Raw genomic sequence first — 26,627 nt, 5'->3', positions numbered from 1 at the left:
CTATCTTCTTCTTTTTGTTCAGTCGATGTATTGTTCCTTTCCCGCCCCCTTCCGAATGCCTTTTGGACGTAACATGGTTTTGCACTTCGGAGGCATTGCAAGCTTTCTATACATCACCTTGTTTTGCATTGCCTCCGTGATCGACGCACCGATCACGGTGGCAATGCAAAGCGACGATGTCGTGATGACGTAATCATGTGACTTGACGTTATGACGTCACAAATTTTGGCGGCCTGTGATGTCAGGAGGAGGTCATAAGGTGACGTCATCGTGTGAGAATTTTTTGCATCACTCCTGTTGATGCTGCCGACTAGGGTCGCCGACGGTGCCTTTTCGCGTTTGATCAGGAATCCAAAGCTTTCATCGTAAAATATTTAACCTTGTTACAGCGCGGTAAAGAATAGCAATAACCATCCAAAGGGGCCAAAAGAATGATGGGAAGGAGCTCTCTTGCTCCTCTTGCTAGACATATTCGCCAATTTTTCCTACTGTTTACCAAGCTGTATTATCGGTGGCAAATGAAACACGAACAGCGGAGCGCGTTCCCCAAGCATTAGGAACTGTATAATGCGCACCGTCCTGTCATAACCATTGACAGGCACGCATACCCGATTAGGCAGCACTGCGCATTCGAAAGCATGACTCTGACTCAGGAGCGGCAAACCGCAAGAGTGTATCTATCTCTAATCATAAGGGTGCGAACTGTACCACGCGCACCACTTCTGGCGTTTCATTCGGGGGTGATAGTACGTGTAACAAGTTTTAATGTGCATCCAACTCACCCAATCTACGCTTGTTGTGCGGAATATCCCGCTGGTCGATGAAGTTATGAATTTTATTTTGTCAGCAAACGTTTTCTGTACTTACTGCAATTGGGAGTGGAGTGTGAACTTTCGTTCAAGAATGTTTACATAACGCTAACTTTTGTGAATAAGCCGTGAATTTGATCGCGCTTCGATACAAAGCAGCGTAGACTCTATTTAACTAGATTGACGGGATGTTCGCGCTTTAACGTAAGCTATTTGAACGCCATCCAGCCCAGTGAGTGACGCTACGAACTCGGTGGCATGATCCTGACCGCGATGGCTCTGAGTATATAGAAGATACCTTAATTGTTAACGTTTCTTACCATCCAGTAATGCTAGCAGCCATCTAAAGAACTATCATTACACGAAAATACAGCTAGTAGTCGAGGAACGCCGTGCGACGTGAGCGAACTATAACGAAAATGCTGCTCTTCTAGCCGCAGCTTAGCAGACGACAAAAGCCGAATCCCCGCCTTTGCGTCACCGGAGCGCCGTTCGCAGCGCCGCCATCGGTGGCTCACCAGGCCAATAAGAACGCGGCCGAAAAATGATCAATAGTTGTTAGGAAAAATGCACTTTCTGGGCTTCGGCGCGGGGCAGCGTTCGATATAGCGGATGTTTCGCTGTGCGGGAGTTCGATATACGTGCACACCAGCCCCATACTTTTGCATGGGAAATTCAAGGGGATTTCTCAACTGTTCGATATAGCCAATAATTCGATATATCCGAGTTCGATATACCCGGGATCGACTGTATTAGTCTCAGTAGTTGAACAATTTGCATAGAACTATGACACAACTCTTCAAATTTGACAACTCTGAAAAGATATAACAGGTCCTTTATTTGTAGAGGGGTAGCAGTTTGGTATCTCGGGAAACAGATGGTGTAGGCCATTGTGCGAGGATCCTCTTTTTTCAGAAAGTGCAATTGTGCTGTTCATCTGGCGCAGTTAAGTGTTATTTTCAACGTACGTTGTTGTTGATATTGTGCCTAAGTCTTTCAGTAATATTTCGGTGCCGTGTGGTGCCCGACAGCAGACCGTTGCTGCAGTGTTGCATTGTTGGGAGGGGCTTGACAAAATGGGCAGCAGAGGGCTAATGGTTCATTGTACAGTAGCACCTGGATTTGTGTAGAAGTGCATCTCTCAACAAATTGCATGCAGCCCTGGTGAAGGCGTCCATGCCCAAGCCCATGCCAATGGAGCCAGACAATGACACCAACACCCACCAAACTGCCGAGAAAGTGGCTGCCAATGATCCGTCCCTGAAAACGCTCAACTGGAACAACATCAAGGTGTGACTTGTTTTTGTTACCACTTACGAATAGTGAACTGTTCTATTCTGTTGGACAAAAAGAACTTGCAAATAACTTTGTTGTGCTTGATATCCTACCCTGAGGGTAACCTAAATACTAAATAAATAATTGACACTTGAACACGCTGTCTGAACACGAAAAAATATGCACAAAAAAACACGTAGTACACAATGCGAGCGCGAACTAACAACTGTTTATTTGATGAAAAAATGACAAATATATACAGGGTGAGAGAAAGAAGGACACTGGTAGCGTGCACAAAGCACTGTTGCACATCAAATAAGCAGTTGTTAGTTCACGCTCGTGGTGTGTACTACTTTGTTTTTTTTTTTGCATCTTTCTTGTTCAGACAGCGTGTCACAAGTGTCAACTATGCACAACCAACTAGCCCCTACTCTGGCCCTTCTAAGTAAATAAATTGAGGCATTGGCATACTTACATTTTCTTTGTTTTAACTTTTTCTCTCTCTTGCTGATTTTGACCGGACGGACAGTTTGATAAAGTTTAGTTGTCTCGTCGCAGTTTAATTAACGAAAGTTGACTGTGTTACATGAACAATCACAACCAACCAGCCCAGCTAGGTGCACTCGTGCAGTACATGAACAATGAATGCAAAACATTTGTGTGCTGCATCACGTTTAAAATTTTTTTCCCCTAGCCAGCACATTCAAGTTCAGGAGCAGCACTTATTAGGGGACATTTTTTTATTGCTGTGCTATGAGCATGCAAACAGTGGCATTGGATTATGCAAAGAATGAAGTTTTAACAACAGTGGAAGCTTAAACTGTAGCATGTAAAATGGATTTGATTCGTTCATTAGCTGTTATTTCTTTTTCAACAAAAGTGGAAGTGTAACATTTTTGTTCTTGTTCATCTGCTTCAGAATATCCGAAGAGACGACTTCAAGAAGCTCTTTGAAGGTCTCAAGAAGAATACGAACCTCGAGTCCCTCTCCTTAGCAAACACTGATCTCACTGACAGCTTAGTCAAGGTGAGTGCTCTGAAACCTGTTCTCTCCTTGTCACATAAAAGAAATTTATTCATTTCACGTCACTCTTTTGGTACGATTCACTTTAGAATGTGGGACAGTGGGCTAGATAAATAATGCAGACCGAAATTTTTTTATGGATTGAAAGGTTTTCAGTGTGTGTCAAATGTGGGCTATGCAATTTTTTACAGGTGCATTTCCCCGTGCATTTTCGCATTAGCATGATGTTGGATTTTAGTCTTGAATTGGTGATACCACCCCCCTTTCCCCAGTACACTCATCTGCCGATTTATCGGACATGCTTGAAAATTTGGGTGCTTTCACAGCACCATCCCAAGCCCCATAGACGTTGATTTATAAGAACTAGGCATCGTGCAAATAGTAAATTTTAGGTTCAAAGCAATTCGAAGGGAATAGTGACTTGGTCGAATACCGTGTACAGTCGACGTCCGATTTCCCGGACGCCCGAAATTCCGGACATGCCTGACTTGCCGGACTCATCTGTGGCACCGTCAAGTTCCCCGTAGAGTCAATGTATTAAAAAGTCCGAAATTCCGGACGCTTATAGCCTTCGCCATCCGATTTCCCGGACTTTTTACTGTTAACCGCCGACCCAAAGTCACCACCGACGCCGCCATTTTGGTTGTTTTCATTTTCATATCCTTGAACCCACCATACTCGCATCGCAGGTGTGGCCAGCAGCACCGCCGCACCGCGCCGCGGCTGCCATAACCTCGAAACTGCACGTTCCATTGCCAGCCGTAGCTTAGCCAAGCCAAACCTCACTGTGTTCGTTCACGTGTTGTTTTGTCAGCTGTGCCAGCTCTGCGGTCGTGTCTGCGGTTGATCGTTTGCTGCTGCACGCTACCTTCAGTGATCAAGTTTCCCGACCTTCAGCATCCACCGAGTTCCTAGCTGTTTCGTGCTGCGCTTTTCGTCGAGCGGATTCGCCGTTCACAGCAATGGCGCCGACTGCTCCTTCGTCTTCGTCCGCGCCTTCGAAGCGCACAAAGCCACCTCGTAGGCTCACGATGACGAACTGCCATCCGCGGACGTTGCCTTCGACGATCTGCGCGCTGGCGGCGTGTTGATTCCAGCCGAGATAACCCTTGAGGGCTTCGCCGACGCTGACAAAGACCTCGAGCTATGTGCGGAGTTGACCGATGACAAAATCATTCATCAAGTTACGGAGGATTCCGATGACTCCGACACCGAGAACGAAGAGCCAGCTCCTACACAGCCAATGAGCTCAGAGTTGACGCGAGCACTGATGACATTGTCATTGGTGTACAGCGGCAACATGACGTTGACTGAAATTGAGGCAGACATAATCGCGGCCAAGCGGACCGTGCAAAAAAAAATAAGCGACTTCATTGCGCCCAAGTGCTGACCTATGAGGTAGTGCCGGCCACGTCGTATTTTTTTTTTATAAACGGCTCTTTTCAGAGCCACCTAAACGATGCATTGGCTGAATTGCTATGGGAATCTTGTACTCCGGCTGTGACCCTCTCCGTCAGCGAAAAATACCTACCAAAAAGGTGCGTTTTCACGTGCATTCGTTTTTCCGGACTGCCCGATTTTCCGGATGTTTTCGCGGTCCCTTGAGGGTCCGGGAAATCGGACGTCGACTGTAGTGCCGATTATAAGTCAACTCCGATTATAAGTCCACCCCCCAACTTGCAACCCCTTCTAGGGGAAAAACAAGTTGACTCCGAACACAGCCTCATGCTGCGGCCATGGCTCACCAATAAGTTTTTCAGAAGAGGGAATGATGCAAAGAAACATTGATTTGCCCGTGAAACATTGCTTACGACTCGTCGTCGCTTGAGAGAAGGACGCAGTCACGGTCATTGCCATCGTGTGAGCCACTGCTGCTGCTCGCTGTCGGAAGGGGTGCCGGTGGTCGTGAACCCGATCTCGAACCGCCTCCTCAACGGCAGGGTATCGTCCAGACTTCGGTCCGCGAAAGGAACGGCGTGTAGCAGCGCACACGAAGATCATGGTCCTTTGTTTTCTCCATTCCCTCACGCACTTTTTCGACACATCAAACTTGTGCCCTGCTTCATCGTTGCTTTCCAACTCTGCGTAGAGGATCGCTTGCCTCTTGAAAGCAGCGCTGTACTGTTGCCGGCGTAGCGGTGGCATCTTGGCGTCTGGCAGCGTCGCAAATCGCGCACACCACTGCTCGCAACGAAGCGAAATGCAGAAATGGCGAACAGGCGTTAGTGCAAAGAGACGTGAAGACGCTTGTGGGCGCATGTGACTGGTCATGCGGTTTAGTTCCCCGCGAAGTGTTGCCAGCCCACACAGACGCCGATGGATTGTCAACAAATCGTTTATATTGTATGAAAACAAAACTGCAGGGCGCATCGCAAGGTAAATTCCTCTTTATTCATAGAGCACTGTTCGCCCTCTATCAAAGGTTTGAAATGCTGCTTTCAAGACCGTGTTTCCCAAACAGTTCGCATTAATGCCGCGCGGCGGTGATTTTTAAACGCGCTCCATAGTTTTGCCTCGCATGGTTTCGCTATAGTTTCACAATCGTCGTGGAAGATCGCAAAAATGTCCGGCTCCGAAAGCGGCGCGCGCGCGTTGGGAGATAGCTGTTGCCGCGACTGCGCTGCCTCTGCGGCTGATGTTATCTACGCGTCGAATAGCAGGAAATCCGAGGACGACGACCTTTCGTTGGACTCCACAGATAAGTCGACTTTACAATTCCGCGTATAGGTCAACTCCGATTATAGGTCGACCCTCGAACTTTGGAAGGTCATTTTATGAAAAAAACGTCGACTTATAATCGGCAATATACTGTCACGTGGTCGTGACGTCGACGAAGGCAGCAGTGAACACGTCCGAGATGAAACTCTTTATTTGGCCGAACTTGTGGCCGAGAAACTAAAAGTCAAACTACAGCAATACACTGATAGCGGCAGACAGAACGTCGACCGTCGATCAACTGACAAGCGGTCACGCGCGTCAGCTTTTATACAGGCGCTATCGAACTTTCCAGCAATATCGCTGGTGGTGGCGTAATCTCTAGACAAAGCAGGAACATTCGCGTGCGGGGCGCAATCTTAACAAACCGATCCACTACAATCTCTAGAACACTACTTCGCAGACAGCGTCGAGCTTGATAACCGTCCCTGCCGGTCAAACCCGAATACATCAAAACAAGACAAGAAGTGGGCGTGGCATTGCCCCCCTCTGAAAAAGCATCGTCCCGATGCTTGTGAAAGAACATAGAACTGAAAAAAAACAAGTGCATACACAAATAAATTACAATAACAAAGGAAAAAAATAGAGTCCCCAGGCTCGCTAACGCGCAAAAAACGGCTTAAGGCGCAAGACATGGACGACTTCAGGTCGCGCACGGCGCCGCTGAGAGTTCGTAATGCCATCAGGGACAACCTCATAGTCGAGTGCGCCGAGGCGTCGAAGTACCCTGTACGGTCCGAAGTATCGTCGAAGAAGCTTCTCACTAAGACCTCGTCGGCGTATTGGCGTCCATACCCATACACGGTCACCGGGTTGGTATTCCATGTGGCATCTCGAAGGTTGTAGCGGCGGCTGTCAGTCGTCTGCTGGTTCTTGATCCGTAGGCGGGCGAGCTGTCGTGCTTCTTCGGCGTGCTGTAGGTAGGTGGTCACGTCGATGTTTTCCTCGTCGGTCACGTTTGGTAGCATGGCGTCGAGCGTCGTTGCCGGGCTCCGTCCGTAGACCAACTTGTATGGCGTCATCTGCGTCGTTTCCTGTATGGCCGTGTTATACGCGAAGGTCACGTACAGAAGGATGGCGTCCCACGTCTTGTGTTCGCCGTCGATGTACATGGCCAGCATGTCGGAGGTGGTCTTATTTAGACGCTCGGTGAGGCCGTTGGTCTGTGGGTGGTACGCAGTGGTGCAGCGGTGGCTTGTGTGGCTGTATTCGTGGCTGAAGTTCGTTAGCATCACGCTTCCTTTTCCTTCATGCAACCGAGCAATGCCCCTCGCGACGCAAATGTCACGGTCTAGCAGCAAACGCTGATCGCTCTCGATGACACCTTCGATTTTTTCAGCTTTTTCGGTGCCGACGGAAATAATGACGCTGGAACGCGGCGGAATGGTCACCTGCTCTTCTATCACATTCAATGCATGGTTCCCTGGTGTCGCGCGGGGCGGGAGCGCTTTATCTGAGGTTAGTGTTATCGACTCGGACCTCAGGTCGATGACGGCGCCGTGTTCACTTAGGAAGTCCATTCCAAGTATTGCATCCCTGGAGCAGTTTTGTAGGATTACAAAGCTCGCAGGATAAGTCCGGTTATTGATGGTGACTCTCGCTGTGCAGACACCAATCGGCGTTATCAGATGGCCTCCAGCGGTGCGGATTTCGGGGCCTTCCCAAGCGGTCTTAACTTTCTTCAGCTTCGTGGCGAAGGGCCCACTGATGACGCAATAGTCGGCTCCAGTATCGACGAGAGCGGTGACGTTGTGGCCGTCGATGAGAACGTAGAGGTCACTAGTTCGTTGTCTTGCGTTGCGGTTGGGTCTCTGCGTTGGGTCACGGCTGCTTCGGTTTGTTCCGCTGCTTCCATGTTGCGTCGTCGGGTCTTCTTCGGTCCGCAAGATCTCGTCGTCAGGGGTCTGTCTGGTTCGCATCGTGTTCTGAAGGTTTCGTCGCGACGTCGTCGGCGGAGGATCTTCGGTAGTTCGTCGTACAGCAACCGCACCTCCATCGGTTGCTGCCCTTAGTTTTCCGGATACGGGCTAGGCGACCGGCCCCGGTTTGGGCCAGTGTACGGCCGGCGGTGCGGTGACATGTAGCGGCCGGGCGACGGCGAGCGTGAAGGATGTCGTTCTTGCCACTGCGTTCCGGTTAGGTAGTCGTCGATGTCGCGAGGCCGTTCGCCTGGCTGCGATCGCGGCGCGTTGATGGCGAATCCTTGTAGTCCCATCTGTCGGTACTGGCAGAGGCGGTACGTGTGGCCGGCCTCCCCGCAGTGGTAGCAGAGCGGGCGGTTGTCGGGGGCGCGCCAAACGTCGGTCTTCCTCGGCGCGGATCGCTGGCCGGCTGGCGGGCAGTATGACGTCGGTGGTGGCGGCGGCGGAACTGCTGCGGCGGCGCGGCGTCTTGACGCAGGCGAGGAGGAGCGTTGCAGCGGACTGCAGCGGCGTAGCTCATTCCTTGTGGCTCAGGCTGCACTAGTTGAGGTGCTCGCAGGGATTGCTGTATTTCCTGGCACATGACGTCAGTAATCGAGTCTACTTCAGGCTGCGAGGACGGCAACAGTTTTCGCAGCTCCTCCCGCACGATAGCTCGGATCGTGTCTTGCAGGTCGTCGGATTGCAGCGCTTGAACCTCCCCGAATTTCGTCGTGGGAATCCGGCGGTTGTACTGCCTCGTACGCATTTCAAGCGCCTTTTCGATCGTTGTGGCTTCCGAGGCGAATTCCGCGACCGTCTTAGGTGGGTTACGAACAAGGCCGGCAAAGAGTTCCTGCTTGACTCCTCGCATTAGGAAGCGGATCTTCTTCTCCTCGGACATAGCGGGGTCAGCATGGCGAAAAAGGCGGACCATTTCTTCAATGTACATGCCGATGTTCTCGTTCGGCAGCTGTACACGAGTCTCTAGCAGAGTTTCGGCTCTTTCCTTCCGGACGACGCTCGTGAACGTGTCCAGGAAAGCGGCGCGTAAAAGGTCCCAGGTTGTGAGCGTGGCCTCTCGGTTCTCGAACCATGTTCGAGCGGTGTCTTCCAAGGTGAAGTACACGTTCCGTAGCTTGTCGTTATCAGTCCAGTTGTTGTAAAGGGCAATGCGGTCGTACCTTTCAAGCCAACTTTCCGGGTCTTCAAGCGGTGACCCACGGAAGGTAGGTGGCTCCCTCAGCTGATGTAGCAGCACAGGTGCAGGCACCATGGGTGCTGTCGCCGTCGCTGATGTGGTGGGCATGGTCGGGGTCTTCCTGGTCTTGTCGGGTAGAGGCCCGTACTCCGGTGGGAGACCTTGCTGCCTGCGGCTGGCCCGCTGGTCGGTGTCTTCTTGACGGTGTGGGCTCGGCTCACGGCTTGACGGGGGCGTCCGGATCATGAAGGAACAGCACCTCCACCAGATGTCACGTGGTCGTGACGTCGACGAAGGCAGCAGTGAACACGTCCGAGATGAAACTCTTTATTTGGCCGAACTTGTGGCCGAGAAACTAAAAGTCAAACTACAGCAATACACTGATAGCAGCGGACAGAACGTCGACCGTCGATCAACTGACAAGCGGTCACGCGCGTCGGCTTTTATACAGGCGCTATCGAACTTTCCAGCAATATCGCTGGTGGCGGCGTAATCTCTAGACAAAGCAGGAACATTCGCGTGCGGGGCGCAATCTTAACAAACCGATCCACTACAATCGCGACGCCTCTAGAACACTACTTCGCAGACAGCGTCGAGCGTTGATAACCGTCCCTGCCGGTCAAACCCGAATACATCAAAACAAGACAAGAAGTGGGCGTGGCAATATGGTAATTTCTAATCGAATTCGAATAGTACGTATAATTATCACATTTTATAAAGAAAAATGCATATCTGTCATGACCCTACTAACCTGCACAATATTTTTAAAACTGAAACAAGACATGTGCAAATGTAATTCTTTTCGGTGCAGAGGGAAGTGGAAGCACCTTTGAATGGTAGCAGGATTTGACTTTCGGTAGAATACAAGTAATAACCTGTAAAATACATTGCGTTTTAAAGTTCCCTATAGTTAGAGCATATAAGCCAGTATAACAAGCTTTTAAACTTTAAAGAACGATGAATCGATGTGAGGGCAATATGCTCATTTAACTTTGATGTGGAGCTTCGCGGAAGTGCGTATTTTTTCTGGAAAAGTGTATTCACGGTATAGCACCCCTCCACTGTAGTGAAACCCTCTTTACGACGAAGTTACATGCGGTTTTTATATGTTCATTCGTTCATTTCGAATACTTTGAAAGTTTGAATAATTTAAGTTCGTGTTAAAGTGAATACGAATAGCGTAAATTTCATTTGAATATTCGAAGTGCTTGAATATTCGCACTTGCCTAATAAGAAAGTCTGAAATTTCGGATGCCGAAACTCTTTGGCGTCCGATTTTTTAGACTTTCTGACCAAATTGCAGGTCAGAGACCGCATTAATTGAAACCCCCACCTCTGCCGCGTCTGCTATCTCGTAGGTTTCAACCAGCACTTTCGTGAGTCAGTCTGTTTGCGGCCATAGCAGTGTCCGAAAGTCAGCTCTGCCGCAATTCTTAAGTGTTGTGGGGTGAGCGGACCAAAAATCCGAAGGGGCCACTGTTGCAGCACAGTGCAGCAATGTCTTTACGCATGAGCACCGCAAATGTACAAAGGCGTGATGGCGGCAGGTAGCAGGCGCACCAGTACAACTGAATCACTGACAACCCTTTATGATAAGCATCATCAGCTAACTGCTCGGTAGTGCATGTAGCCTAGCGCAGTTGTAAGCATACTTCACACTTATAAAAGACAAGCCAAACCCGCCGTGCCGCCATTCATGCTGCCACTTCGTGCGAGACCGCTAAGTGCACAGCACAGACGCATTGCCTTCACAAACTAAAGCAGCTTGACATCGCTGTGCCCGTGTGCAATCAGGAACGGGGTGGTCGTAACGAACACATTTATGACAAACGTGTGCGTACGGTACAGCAAGTGCCCCGGCATGTATGGCGTCAGCTTAGTTGGCGATGTGCGCTCAAAAGGAACGATCGGCTTCATGTGGTAGCGAATGCTGCGTGTCGGTGGAGATTTTTGTATATCCTTATGTGCATCCCTTATGTGCGTGCACACATTAGAGAAAGTTGGACAAGTTGTCCGCTCTTCCGCCACTGCCTTTGTGTTTTGCATCATTGTTTCCAAATGCTCCATGCAAGATAGCTGTGATTTATTCGTGCTTTGCTGGTATCGGCGGCGCCCATCATGAGACGCAAATTTGCAATTGCCGGTTGGGACGTATTAAGTGGTGTTCGCAGCAGGTACTGAATATATTCACAAGAGCCTGGGCACACTCCAAAATGCCTGATAAGTGTACTGGCAGGCACAGAGGCTTTTTCGGGCATATCTGGGGCATATACCAAGTGTATCTGTGCACAGATATACCCAATAAAGTGCGCGGGGGTACGACTGCCGCCATAGTTTTATTGGTAGAGCAGTAGACGTGTTGTTCAAAGGTTGCAGGTTCAGTCCCTGCCGGTAGCAAGCTATCTTTTCGTCCACTTTAATTTCTTAACATTTAATATATCATAAGTACTACAGATAGCACTCCCTATACTTTCCTTTTGCTTGATTGTCATTTGGTTCTCATTAACGTTGAGTCTAACAAAGAAAATCAGCCATCATATTCCCCTTCTTTCATTCATTCATAGCGAGGGTACGGTTCTGGCAGACTAGAGGCCTTCAGATAGTGAGCTAGGGATTATTGGTCAGTTACCAGCTTGTACTAAAAAGATCACGTGCTACCTGATGCCAGCAGGCAAAAGAAGAGCGCTCCACACTTGCCATCTTGGCTACGAGTGGCGCTAACACATCCAGGTTTAACCCACATATGCCCAGTGTCCTACACGTAGGACGCTTCTTTGATGTGCTTTAAAATCGCTACTTCTTTAGGTGAAGACTGGAGCCATTTATAACAAATGAAGCAGGTGTCTGCCGAAACATGTGATATAGCCTGCACATTGCTTGCCCTTAATATCACCACATACGGACTACTTCATCCGAGCGAATGTGTACTCTGTACGGGAGAGGCCCTGGGGCGGAGGATAGCCTAAGTTATGACGCTTTCGTTTTCTTCAAATTAGTGCAAAAATCTTGCCATTCCACCGTTCGTGCTAAAAGTAATTTGGTAGCAGTGACTATTGCCCGTAATTGAAAATACACAACTTGAGCTCAATGCCACGAGAAATAAACTCGGTGCAAAAAATGCTGAAAAACTGCGTTGCACTTACCTGACAGTAAATAAATATGTTGTGCGTTTTATTGAGGGCACAGATCCCCTATCCGTGAATAAAAATACTTGTTTGCTCAATTTTTCCGAGTTTGGGCGTATATGGGTTAAATGCACAGATACACGCGACAAAGTGTGTGGGAGGATGACCGCCACCGTAGCTCAATTAGTAGAGCATTGGATGCGTTACTCGAAGGTTGCAGGTTCGTTTCCTGCCGGCGGCAAGTTGTCTTTGCGTCCTCTTTAATTTCTTCACATTTATGTCATAATTACTACAAGTATCACCCCCTATACTTTCCTTGGCTTGATTATCTGTTGGTTCTCATTGACGTTGTGTGTAACAGTTCTTTAGTGATCATATTGGAAGATACTCCTGGGTGTATCGAAATTTGCTTGTTTAATTAACCTTTTTTTTTTCTTTTTTTTTGGGGGGGGGGGGGCAGAAAACTCGTTAGTGTGTTCGACAGGGGCAATAAATTCTAGCGAGCATTCTGGCATACAGAGAGCAACTAAATTAATGTGCTTACATCAGTTGTGCATGTTGCCTTGACCTAAAAGCATCAACGTTCTAGGTGTATCCGTGTATCCGAGATTCAGAGGGCTTAAGTGTTACAGTTCATCACATGTGTTGCGCCCGGTGAAAGCAAAGTGCCCATTGCTGTTTTAGACGTTGAATGCTGTGGAATTTTTTTTTTAATGTGCACGACGTTTTGCTGCATCACTAAAAAAATACAGCTTTCTCACTGTAGGTGCGTGTAAAGGCACCTTTGGGTATTCTGCCTCATACCAGAATAAGTGTAGCAGGTGCTAACTGGTTTATTTATGCAGTGCTAGTTCCGCTTTTAGGTGTGCAATTTAGAAAATAAGCAATGAAATTCTTCTGTATTCTTGTTAAGTACACAGAAATGGAATGCACAGTTAACACCTACTGCTTGTTCGTTTAACTAGTCAAAAACGATAGTTAACCGCCATTGTTAGAGGAATGCTTGAATAGCGGTAATTTTCTATCCAATTAAAATATAAATATTTGATGTCATCGGGTCGCAAGTATTGAATGATATACTACCATTTTTTCCTTCCTTTTCTAAAGTATAAAAAGTGGTAGCAAAGGCAGCAAAAATAGATTTATTTATTTCAAAACACTCATTTTCTAAAAAGTGGGAGAAACCATTAACACCCATTAAAGTTTTGGATAGTTCACAGTGACACTTACTGGTTTAATGGTCAGCATGCATGAGATCTTTATCTTGACAGGCAGGCAAGGCAACCCTGACATATGCTGTACAAAGAAAATGAAATATCAGGTTCTTGAACAGAACGTAACGCAGAAGCCTAATTTATTGTCATTGAGCGGCGGCTTCCATTCTGTTGTTGTGCAGCGCCTCATTGAAGCAGTGCGGCAAAACAAGACATTGAAGTCTCTCAACGTGGAGTCCAACTACATCAGCGGACCCGTCATCAAGGACCTGGTCGAAGCCTCCAACAATCAGCAATCTCTAGAGGAACTCAGGGCATCTAACCAGGTATGAGACTTTCCAGGGGCTGTTTTTCATCACATTGCACATAGCACTGTTCAGTGTGGACTTGGCAAAAGGAGCACCAAAGAATAACTATGAATCATTTTAAATAGATCTTATTCAAAAAATTTCAATATACACTCTGGTTTTCGTGCCATTTCCATTAATCACTAATGTTGGTTTGTCTCAACTGTTTTTTTTAATCTTCGATATCAAAAATTGACGTTTTGCAAATACCTGGTCTATCAACCATACTCGAAACGCCATCCCGTCCGAGAGTAGGCTTTCTTGTGTTGTCGCTAGATATATATGTATATTAGAGATTTTTCCATTCCAATGGAGCAAGCCTAATTTAAAATTATTTTTGTGGCTACTGAGCAGTATGGTGTATTATAAACATAAATATTTATGAAGGCAAAAATTTTGCATCCACACATTTGCAGAACGTAAATATAGGAAAACACATACAGGTTTCTAAGAAAAGAAGCTTCGCACTAGAAGAAAAATTCCTCCTGGTCTGGTTTTATTTCTTTTCTTTTTAATAAAAATTTTCTTAGTTGCCGAACTTTCTAGCTGAGAAATCCATAAGGGTTTTCTTGCAGCTTCATGCTGGTTTTTTCATTTTGTCAACCTTCCGGCACTTTCTAGCTTCCACAGGAATCATTTGCCAATATAAAGATTTCTCTTAACCCTTTGAGATGCTCTGTACACAATTGTGTACACCACTTGCTTCTGCTAGTTGTATCGACTAGTGACTAAAAAAGCGCAAGATATGTTGAGCTTTGGATCAATTTTCTGGCCTGGGATTTGATTCTATTTATGCAAATACAGAGCATCAATGAATTCAGAATAAATAGATATTTAATTACAATTTAATTAGAATTCATTACTGTAACACACATAATTATTATATTACGGCATTATATTTTTGTTGCAATAAAATATTGAGTGTCTTGAAATAAAGTTGTATCGGTTTGACGCATTTACAGACAGTTCTTCGTAGGTGGCATCTGAAAGGGTTTAAGACTATGAGCATAAATAAGACAGACAGTACACTCGAGACTTTTCTGTCAAAGTGGACCACAGCTCTGCTCATCTCCGGCCTTGATGACCAGCTTTGGGCCGTCCAGGAGGCCTGCAAGGTGGCGCTGAGGCAAAACGTCACCGTTCCCAGTGTACACAGAATGGAACGGAGAACTAGCTGCTTAGTGATCCACTGTGTTCATGATCGTAGGTGATGCCGTGTGCAGCATCTCAAAAGTGTATGCTTTTTTTCCGCAGAGGCCCTCGATTCTTGGTAACAAGATTGAGATGGAGATTGCACGACTGGTGGAGAAGAATCGTACCCTGTTACGGCTGGGCATCTCATTTGACGTTCCCGATGCACGGATGAGGGTAACGCAACACCTGCAGAACAACTATGACCGCTGTGAGTGCAAAATCTACTTCACCGTGTGCAATAATGAATGAAACGTTAGAAGCACAAGTTCATTTAGTAGGTTTGTGTTCTGAAGCAGCACTTAGGCATTGTAGAGAAAGAAGGCCAGTTTAATTTAAAATGCCTGCAAATGGTTATTGTGCACCTAATGTACAGGGTCAACCACATCTAAAATGAAGACCTCATTAGCAGGGGTGTGCGAATATTCGAAATTTCGAATATTTTTCGAATAGTGTTTGCTATTCGAACTTCCCAAAAATAAATACAGTCAACGTCCGATTGAAAGTGACCCCTTCAGATTTTCAATATGCGTCACCTCATTACACTCTCGTATTGCAGCAAAGCTGCCTTTCAAGCTCCATTATGGTCAAACTTTGCCAAGAGACAGTCAACGTCCGATTGGAAGTGGTCCCTAGATTTTCAATATGCTTCACCTCATCACACCCCGGTATTGCGTCAAAGCTGCCTTTTAAGCTCTGCTACGGTCGAGCTTTGGCAAGAGACAGTCAACGTCCGATTAGTAGTGGTTCCTATATTTTCAATATGCTTCACCTCATCACACCCCGGTATTGCGGCAAAGCTGCCTTTCAAGCTCTGCTACGGTCGCAAATGTGTTAACTCAAGGAAACGCTGGTTCCAACATGGAGATGAAAGATGTGGCAGAGGTGGGGGCTCAATTAATGCTGTTTTGGACCTGAAATTTGGGTAGGAAGTCCAAAAAATCGGAAGCCGAAGCTTTTTAGCATCTAAAATTTCAGATGTTCTTATATATCGACGTCTACAAGGCAGATTTGGAACTCCGGACTTGAAGGGAGCACACCCTTGTCTGCCACATCAGTTGGGCTTCCACAGAAGTTGAGAGAGCAGGAGAGGCTGTGGAAATGGCATCTTTGCCTATCACGTGTGAAGTGTTGTCGGCAACGCTTTGGTTGCACCAAATCATGTACATAAATAGAATTCGGCCTCTACATTGCCTCATTCTTGATAAGACAACTATGAAACACCACCCTGCCAGTGCTTCATCAACCTAGCAAAAAGAAACACTTTCATGTTGCTATCTCATAACAATATGCTTAGGAATCCTCTCTAACTTTTTTTTTCTGCAATTTCACTTCGAAGTATTCGAAAAATATTCGTTTCGATTCGCATTCAAACTTCAATATTCGAATTCGCTTCGCACCCAAAATTTTGCTATTCGCACAGCTCTACTCATTAGTATTCAAGCCAGTAAAACTAGAACACGCGTTCTGCTTCACAGGTTAAATGTCCGTTATAAAACATCTTACCATGGTTTCGATAAACACCAAAATAATTTTCTGAATCACGTGAACATCAGCTTCTATGAGGTCTTGAATACTTATGAGTAGGGGTGTGCGAATATTCAAGTTTTGAATTCGAATCAAATAATACCCAATCGAATAATTCAATTCGACTTACGAATAGGTAGTATTCGAAGTTTCGAATAATTCGACGGGACGAATATCTAAAGCACGACAAAGGTCAGTGGTGTAACTCGGTTAGGGTGGAGTGGCTAAAGCTAACGCTAACGTAGGGCTTTTGTTAAAACTTTCACCAATATCCTGGTTCAAAAGCGAGTGCATGCTTATGTTAAAGAAGATTGTCATTTCCGCATGTAAAAAAAAAAACACATGAGAACACTTGTCAAGCTCTTCACAACTTCACTTCCAAAATGAAGGCACGGACTTCTGTAGTTCTTTCGCTTATGCTGCAATCACCGTAAAACGTCCCTACTTCGGCCCCCGAAACCTTCAGTGATTTGTGTCGCATGTGAAAATTTGTTCACGCCGTGCAGTCGCCACTGTCGCACTGCACCACCCATTCAGAAACTCCCATTGTTCCGACGCGCAGTTACAACACTGCTGTGAACAGGCACCTGGATATTTTTGGGCCCGGAGCACTCATGAGGATGAAGCACAACATTACTCTTTTATAGTCTTACCGCTGTAGTTCAATTTGTAGTCTTTCATTCACCACGTTCGTGCGCGAGGACATGAGCAAGTTTCATTTTCTTACTCTTCCTTTCAGTATTCCACGAAATCATTAGTATTCGATATTCGACATTTTCAGCCACTATTCGGCCTATTCGATTCGAGATGAAATTTCACTATTCGCACACCCCTACTTATGAGGTGTTCACTTTAGATGTGGACTACCCTATAAATCCTTGACTTGGAAAAACAAAATCAAGCGACTGTTTGCCACACGGTACGTCAGTGCCTCGTAACAGTGAGATCAGTGCCTCTATGTGCTAGCGTACAAAGCGGTTCTAATTTGGAATTCTGTCCCCTGCACTGTTTTTATCAGGTGTGCACACAGCCTGCCTTAACTGCCTGCAACACTGTATATACCAGGTGAAGCAGCTCCCAGTGCTATATGCAATTCCTGCACCTGCTTCATTTCTTCAATAAATTTTTAACTAATTCTTCTCGTTGCATTTATTTCCTGGAACATGCAAAGGTACTACTAATAACAAAAAAAAAGATTAAAAGCATGTAGCAGATGAAATGTTTTAATCTACACCTCTTCACACCATGGATTTTCGTAAACATGTCTGTGCAAGTAAACCCCTGCTGGGCCTGTGTCCTCCTGATGTGAATAGCGCAGCGGACGAGGGTGCTTTGTATGATTGTGCAAACCCTTGCTGGTTTCGGCGCTCCTCTTTACAGGATATTAACCTGCCATGCGTTCTGTGCTTGTGCAATCATTATTAATTGCAACAGCATACAAGGTCCCTCTTGCACTCCCACTATTTAAATGTGGCCACAGTGTTCAGAAATCAAGCCTGCAACTTTATGCTCAGCATCATGGTACACAGTTATAAAACTGTAGGTCAGCTAAGTCATACGAGGAAGTATTGCTGAGAGGAGATACTGCGGCATGTGCTATTGGCCTATGTGACATTGCATCATTGCTCAATGGACAGCTGTCCAATTTCCATTTGATCATTGCTATGCTTACCACATATCTATAAGCAAGCCCCTTTTCTAAATCTTTACTGGTAACCTGCATAATGGAACCATCTCGTGGAACAACTAGTGGAAATGGCCATTTGACAAGCCTTATTAAATTATAACCACAGTGATTTATGTGCCCCATTGAAATGTCAAGTGGTATCTGGTACCTGAAGTCTGTTTTGGACAATGCTTAGACCCAGAAATAACAATTAAGAAAAAAATATTGCTAGCGGCGTACAGTGAAAGTTTACTGGGCTTCACTAGTTATCTATTTAAAAATAAAGAAGGTCGGCCGCACTAAACTACATTTTATCGGAAATTATAGGCAGTACGCTCGAGACTATTCCGTCAAAGTGGATCACAGCTCTGTGCAGCTTCAGCCTTGATGATCAGCTTTGGGCCGTCCAGCAGGCCTGCAAGGTGGCACTGAGGCAAAACCTCACCATTCCCTCGGGGGAGATGTAAGCACGATCGCGTTAAACCCTGCAGGACCAAATAAAAGTTGTTCACCACCACCAGCACGTACCTAGGTACAAGCCATCTTTAAGCACCCGTGACCACACCCGGCTGAGCCATGCAGTGCTCCTCCGCCCCATGGGCCTTTCGCACGACAAAAGATGGCTCCCCTAGATAAGCCTTCATAGCCTACACTCGCACATAGAACATACGACGCATGGGACAATGTCATCGATTTGGACTTTACATGGAACATCACGGCGACTGTGATGGCAAAAACATGCTGAAAGTGCCCATGTAATGGCTATTGCAATAATAGCAGTATGTAATAGTATAAGGTTGTAGAGAACAAACCAGAGTTTTGTACTTCAGCACCATCGTGCACTGTTGCAGACCCTTCGACTACTGGCGCTACATTACAAATAATATCCAACATGACTCCCAAGCTTTGAGGTTCATGTGTTAAAAGAAGCATAGGCAGCCAGAATTTAGCCAGAGCCATATGCTATGACATAAATATCATTAGCTCTATATTGGTACACAAAACATAGACTCACCAAGTTAAAAAATGAAAAATTAACAAACGATTGACGTTACAGGCCCTGTACAGGTCCCTTGATCACAATGAAGATGTCGGCATGGGCAAGCGGCTATTTATGGGTCAGGTGGCGCAGCATTCGGGTGTAAATCTCTGGCAGGTTGCCCTTTGTCCTCTTTATTGTGCGGTTAGTTGATTGAATGTATATAAATTATTAGATGCGAAGCATCTTATGGCCGAGTTCAATCTGGTGGTGGAATTGATTGAATGTATATAAATTATTAGATGCGGAGCATCTTATGGCCGAGTTCAATCCGGTGGTGGTGGTGATGGTGTGTGGCATGACCAACCTTACTGCACATGTGCATCCTCCTCCTCTCCTACGCTCCCCCCTTCTCGTGCACATCATTCTTTCCTGCACAACGCCGCGATGAGCGCCAGCGCGTCCCCTCCCCCTCTCTCCTCTCCTACGCTCCTCCCCCCTCTCGCGCGCCTGTCGACCGCGTTCCCCCCTCACCCTGTGAGAATTAACGGCCAGGCTAGAGGGAAGACACGACGTGCGTAGCATTCCTCTTCGCGTTCCACGACGTGAGGTCAGTAGTATGCCCAACAAACGCCAACGGAATGCTATCATGCAAGTGCTCTGACTTCGCATCGCCTCATGGTCCCCTTTAGTGGTGTAATTTTTTTCTAAAAGCAGACGGGCAGATAAATGTTCTTCCGTTGTGATGACAATTGGGGTGCTTTGGGCCTGTTGGTATGACATGACCAATAAATTCTAAGCGCACAAACACACGAGGACAAAGAACACGTATGACACACAGGCGCTATGCGACAGCGCCTGTGTGTCATACGTGTTCTTTGTCCTGGTCTGTGTGCTTAGAATTCATTGGTTGTGATGGCAGCTGCTGCGTCGCAGTCAATGTTGTGTCCAGTTTGATTGTGATGTTCTGCCAAGGTATTCACCGTTGTGTGGCCCTTCATAAAATCATGTCCAAACTGAAGGCCAGAATTTAAAGGGACTGACAACCAATTTTTAGGGCACCTATTTTCTTTAGCGCAACGGAAACCTAGCTGGTCAGAGTGTCTAGTCACGAAATGGTAACGTGGAAAACGCCGTGAAACATTTTTAATCAGAATTTTTCTACCTGCGGCGAATGTGAAGTCTTATTCACACGTGACAACACATGCTGTAAACAGTGAGCGTGAGAGCGGTTCGTGTTTGAGCGCGACGGTCTGCTGCGCATGCGTGCACTTGGCGCGCATGCGCCGCAGCTCGACATGGGCCGCTGGCGGTCGCGAAGGCAGCGCCGCTTCTCACCGTGCGACTCCCTTTACCTCGTAGGCAGCATAGAACAGAGCGGGGATAGATAATAATATACATACTCTAACTTCGAGGACCAATTATGGCGCACACGACAACATCGGACTACGTGACTACATACAGCAAAGTGACCGACTTCATAATCCAGCTTCAAGGCTCTTCCGCTAGGCTGCACAACATACCGGTTTTTGTTACCTTTAAGCACGATTTAAAAATATAAATCCTACTCGCAACACAAAAAGGATGCTGGAATCTGTCACTATATTTCACGGTCTTTTCATTTCTACCAGGATCTAATCACACGTTCTGCCTAGTTGTCGGTCCCTTTAAGAGATTCGCAAAAAAAAAACAGCTACTTGCAGTTTTTAGACATTAACATTTCATTTCGTATTTTCCATGTCTGTTGGACATTTTGTCCTAGGATACAGAAAGGGATGATGATGTACGACTTGGTTCATTAAAAAACGGTGAAGGTGCTTGAACCGTTTCTTTCGTTTTTGGATTGTCTTAATTGTGCCCCTCAGTTTATAGCTATGTTTCACCAACCAACTAGCCCCACAAGAAGTACTACTCCTAATATTGGATTGTTGAGGGCTGGTCACAATCAAGGTTTTTTTGCCTTGTCATTACAATTCTGCATCTTTTAGTGCTAATTAGACTGCCTGGTTGCTAGTTTATGTGCCACTAGCTAAGAATTCTTACCAAGCTCGACTGAACGCAGTTTACGCAAGTGGCTGGGACAGTGGTCTTTTCCTGTGTCTGATTGGAAGTTGCAGCTGGCCTCCATTGACTTGGTCACTTGTTCTTTGTTTTTTGTTTTTCAGTGCGGCTGCGGCGCACCGCTTCAGGAGCACAGCTCAACAGCACCTGAGCGTCTTGAAGTCGTCATGTCTTTCTTGGCTTAAATGTTATTATTTTTTTTTGTAAACTTTATATCCTAGAGGCAGAGGGCAGAAGAGCTGCTGCCCTATGATGCCACAGCTGTGGAGTTTCGTGCAAACATATGACAAAGATAGTGGGGCGTGCACCAGGGTGTGGATTAACTTTGTGAAGGATGACGTTAGGCTACATTTATTTCAGTGTTCTTGTAAGCAACAAAGAAGCACTTGACACACCAAGAAGGCGGGAGCATTCGCTGTTGTTATGCATATGAACTGATGCGAGAACCTGTGCAAGCGCGTTCGAAGCAAGCTTTATTAAGAGCCATACTCTTACCATTCCCCCGTTTGTTGGCTCTCCTCCCACAAGCCACGGTTCCTGATTTCCTTTCAGGAATTCTTGTATGAAACTCCACAGCAGTGTCGTCAAATTTTTTTTTTTTTGTAATGATGCATGCGAGTGTGTGTTGCACCTACTGCTGCCACCCCTCAATTGCGACACACTGTGTACAGCCAAAGTTGAGAAAGCAGCAAATCTATCCCAAGATGCATTTTCCTATCTTTCCTGTCTTTTCCCATCTCGCCCAAAAGGAATGCCACCTCGTCGCAACACTTAGTTAAAAAGGATTCATTTGGTGTTTGTGGCTGGTGAAAACTAGATGCAATTTTGTCTTTCATTACCTGCTTAATTTTAAACAAGAATTTCAATAGCTGCTTCTTTGTCCGGCAAAGAAGCGAGCCAGATCTGGAATAAACAAGAGTTACGGTGAAGTCATCTTCCTCAGACCGCACATTCACAGCCTGTTTGATTGGTACCACCTGGCACATGCAGACCTGATGGTGTTTTTTTTTTTAAGTTATCAGCTGCACACCGCATCTCTTACTGCTCTCGCTTACCGCTATCCATGCAGTCAGCAAGCTTGTTGTGTTACCACCTCATTCAAAGAAAAGCTGTTTCTTCACAGTCCAGCTAGGCATGTTGTTTCTGACATCACTGAACAGCGTCCATATCCTCAGTCAGCTACCTTGGGGAAGATTGCATTTATTGTGCCTTGATCAGTTGGCCATAAGCTAACAGAGTCAGACACCCCAAAAGGAATGGTGCGTTATTTTTGCATGCTGCATTGGACATTAAGTTACATGAAGGACACCTTCCCTAAAAGGCATCGATTGAGAATATGGCCTCTGGTATAATGCTGGACTTCTTGTAAGTGCGACTTATCTGTGCATTGCACGTTTGTCTGCTGAAATTATGTTTGCGGTATATGGAACATACCAGCTATATGCCATGTGTTGTTGGAAGGTAGTGACAATTGAGAGGCGCTGGAAGAGAGTGTAGGAAATGTTGCGTCGCTGTTCTAATTGCTGCCTTTGATGGTGTTTCCTGTCCGCTGTAGAGGTGCTGCTCGAAGTCCCGTGTAGACTGCACAGAGATAATTGTACATTCTTCACATAAACAATCATTGTCACGCATGTTATTTTCGCACAGTGGTGTGTGTGTGTGTGTATGCTCTACAATTTCATGTCCACCTTTAGGGCAACAAACCAGTGTTTTTCTTTGTTAGAGTCTTTTCCTCGCACCTCCAGTTTGTAGGAGGTGAAGGCATTGTGTCATCATCATTTTGCTGTCTCACCGAAGCGGCCACATGCACAGTATGCCGCTTGCATTACCACAAGTTGCAGTCCCGGCCATGATGCTTTTCTTGCTCTTGCACTGCCCTCAGTACACTTTACGGTGTCTTGGTTTAATTACATTGCACGCTGTCTGGTTATCAAACTTCTTCGCTGCTTTGAGAAGAAGTGCAAGTTACTTGAATCTGTGGATGTGGCAGAAGTTTCACCGGAAGTAAATGTGTGCCACAGGCAGCTTCGTTTGTAAGCTGGTGACATTTTGTTCGCGTATGGTAGCGGTGTGCTGAGCCAAATTGCTATTTGTAAGGAGTTGGTGCTTCGTGATGCCAAAGCATTTACTGCATGACCATATATACTATTGCACTCAGTATGGGTTGCAAAAAAATGTGAACCTGCCACTTCGTCTGACGAAAAATGACCCGCATCATTTCTATTATATATGGGGTGCTACTAGCGATTGGAACAGCACTTAGTTAACAACTGTTTCGTGTACGGGCACTGCCACGCAATCTCCAAGTGTTTCGGCGGCTCCCCTTTTGCAGTTCATATCGAGTACAGTAGCATATGCCTGCATCTTGCAGCTTGGTGTTAAAATCAGCCCCTCTGTCTTGAGACTAGCAGATCCTTTATGAACCTATGTGCTCAAAGGTGAAGTTTGTCACATGTGTGCAGTTCTGCAAGTGAAGCACAGTGTCATTTCATGCGTCCACATTATTATTCAGTAAGCTGTATATAAATGCAATATCCCTTTCCGTTGCGATTTCAAATGGCCTTTTTTTTTTATTTTTACGTTGACAGACACGGGAGAGTCCATCTGCATTTCAGCAACTCAGGCTCGTTACATGAGCAGAAGCGTCATTTGTGACGTCATTGGTAAAGTGGCACATTTTTGTCAACCCTGACTGCAATGGTAGTGATACTGGCAAAATAGTGAGAACCGCAAGTGGCAAGTGGCATGGCGTAGGTTGCCAGCCTCCCAGTGACATGGGCCACCTATTGACACTGGCGAAACAGTGGTACTTGTGCACTGCCAGACAACGCCTTGCCTGTCATTCAAGTCGTATGACAGCGGCATAACGTCATACGTGCCATTTCAGCTCAGGTCACTAACCTCAAGCTGTTGTAGCGCAGATGGACTCTCCCGTCGGACACAGTGCCGGCACTTTTATACCCTTCGTTTTGTGACATGCAGAGTCAGAGCAAAGGAAAAGAAGCTTACACAAATGTCTGTGCCAGCCATTTCAGATGTGGTGCTTTGTTTGAACGGAACAGCATTACCTCTTCACCACGCATGACATATTCAATGCACACAGCCATGATTTTGAGCTTATGGAGCTGTTTGTGTAAACCTTGAGTAATAAAATTCACACATGCATGTGTCCTAGTCTCTCTTGCACTTTGTCATACATTACAAAAGCAACATCTGTGTAACCATTTCATCTTCTCCATTCACTGGCATAAGTTCTTATGAAAAACGTGAATAATAGCGAGTGCAGCAAAGCTATGAAGATATTGTTTAAACAATGGCAATGGTGACTATTCGGTATGTAATCCTTTCTGCAATGGTGATTACGGTATGTAATCCTTTCTAATCTGGGAACCGAATCGCTGCAAAGTAAATTGTATAGTTGTTGTCATTGCTAGCATGCAGCTATACAGGCTGTTTTTTAAATGTGAAGCATTTCTTACCGAACCCTAGGCACTTGGAGCATTTCTATGTAATATCTATATCTATCTAGCCGCCTACGTCTGGGTGCTCTCGTGATCGTCTCCTTAACTTGGTGTGGACCAAAATTGGCATGGGAAGGTAAGAGGGTTTGACAAATATGTCTGTCTGGTCATGACATGAATAATGTGAAAATCCTGCCGCATACGTCATCAAACCCTTTCCTCTCAAGCGTTGCTCGAACACTTGAGTCCTACGTTATTGAATGACATTCACATCATCACACGTAGCGTGAACTTCGTTTCGACAATGCTGACATCTGTGCTCTTAACGTGAGTGCTGACGTTACATCAGACCATCTGTTAACCTTTTAACGCAAATGTAGTCGGTGTTCCTGGTAAGCCCACGATGTGCACACAACTACTACACTTAGAAAAAATGCGTCGATCCACCTCGTAACGCTCGGCTCAAAGCCAAAAAATGCGGCATAGAACTACTCGCCGACTGCTTGCATGAAATAGATTCCCACAAGGTGGGGAATCTGCCGAATTTTTTCTGGACAATACAGATCTTTAATAAAAGTTCTGACAGTTTTTGCACATGAACTTTATGTCGAAGTGGAAATACTTTTCCGCAGCTAAAGTGACATTGACGTGACTAATTAACAAAAGACTCTTTCATTAACTTTTTAATTATTGACTTCAGGGCACGTGTTTATATTAGAAAGTCGTAGCGCGTGCCAATTTATGGCATTCCATTTTTTACAGCTGTTATGAGATCGCAACAAGGGCCGTTTTTGGCGCTGTAGTTGTCCGCCACCGCCAGTGTCCATAACCGCTATTGCATGAAATAAAAAACAAAATAGGAAAAAATTCCAGGATGAAACAGGGTTCGAACCTGGGCCCTCTGCGTTGGAGCCCAGTATTCTACCTCATAGCCATGCCGATGCTTGAACTGCTTTGCAAAAAGACCCCATACAGGCTTCATATTGGGAAGGAGCCATATTAACATGTGTAATATAGCGTGGTAGAAGAGTAAAACATCTACCAGGTGTCACACAATGCGAACTGCGCAGCAAGTGGGTTGTTGAATGCTTCCAACCCATTACAAAGGGCTCTGCCATATTTCTTCATCGTCATCAGCCACAGTATCAATAAAGTACACTATGCCTTGCATGTGTTTAACGGGTACCATGTTTCTCCGCAGAATGACGAAAAATGGCAGGGTGGCTGCTTCTGTACTTCACAAAAAATATGATGATTTATAGCATAGTGGGTTCCTCGCAAGTTCTATTGGTTGCCAAGGAAGTCCATAGGGCCCCCATGATCCATTTCCTTAGGATCTCATTAAAATTCTTTCCCTGTCTCTCTCTAACTCTTTCTCACGTTAACGTATGTTATACAGCGTTGTGGGAGAGTGAAATAACGACCGGGCGTCACACAATGTGAATTACGAAACTTGTGTGCCGTTTAAAGCGTCCAACCCATTACAAAGGGCTCAGCCATAATCCTTCATCTTCATCAGCCGTCGCATCAACAAAGTGCACATAATGCCTTACAGATGGTATCCCGCTTCTCTGCAGAATGACGAATAATGGTGTAGTGGGTGCTTCATAACTTACAAAACTTATGATTTGTGGCGTACTGGGTACGTTGCGAGTGTACTTGCCCCACAAGAGTTTGTAACGGGCTCTTGAATTGCCGCTCTTCCAGCTTTCGCTGTGACTGTGCTGCGCTTACCGCGCAGTCCTGGCATTTATTTTTTTTTTTTAAGAAATCACGAAAGTTGCACGTAATACAGATTTGTCATCGAATTTCAAAGCCGACACCGAAACTTATCGCGCCCGGCGCGCAAAAAACGCGACCACTCGGTTACGTCAGACCGGAACTACAAGCGACAAAGAAGTCCTCAAGTCAATAATGAAAAAGTTAATTAAGGAGTTTAATTAACGAGCTTTTCCTCGGGGCTGTGTCCGTCGTCGGTGGTGGCGTCTGCGCTCCACCCCACGAAACACAAGAAAAGCTAGAAAACTTCTACTAAACATCTAGAAAGGAAACTCCAAAAGTATATTAGAAGTTTAGTTGAGATGTTATTTAGACGTAAGCAGCTTGAAAACTTCCTGTAGCTGTGCTAATG

The 26,627-nt window shown here is 46.0% G+C and overlaps 1 protein-coding gene across 1 annotated transcript in view; it reads left to right on the top strand.

Moving 5' to 3' along the window:
* The window catches only part of LOC119394144 (uncharacterized), a 250,919-nt gene extending 226,710 nt beyond the window's left edge, over positions 1 to 24,209 (top strand). Inside the window, exons 18-22 of the mRNA XM_049415655.1 lie at positions 1,969 to 2,099; positions 3,004 to 3,111; positions 13,447 to 13,590; positions 14,866 to 15,013; positions 21,140 to 24,209. Of these exons, the coding sequence (XP_049271612.1) occupies positions 1,969 to 2,099; positions 3,004 to 3,111; positions 13,447 to 13,590; positions 14,866 to 15,013; positions 21,140 to 21,186 (578 nt within the window). The 3' untranslated portion in view covers positions 21,187 to 24,209. The remainder of the gene's footprint in view (positions 1 to 1,968; positions 2,100 to 3,003; positions 3,112 to 13,446; positions 13,591 to 14,865; positions 15,014 to 21,139) is intronic.
* The last annotated feature ends 2,418 nt before the right edge of the window (positions 24,210 to 26,627 follow it).

The sequence above is a fragment of the Rhipicephalus sanguineus genome, chromosome 5 (genome assembly GCF_013339695.2).
Source record: "Rhipicephalus sanguineus isolate Rsan-2018 chromosome 5, BIME_Rsan_1.4, whole genome shotgun sequence".
Lineage (NCBI taxonomy): Eukaryota > Metazoa > Arthropoda > Arachnida > Ixodida > Ixodidae > Rhipicephalus > Rhipicephalus sanguineus.
The sequence above is the reverse complement of the archived record's forward strand: the minus strand, read 5'-3'. Positions and strand labels throughout refer to the sequence as shown.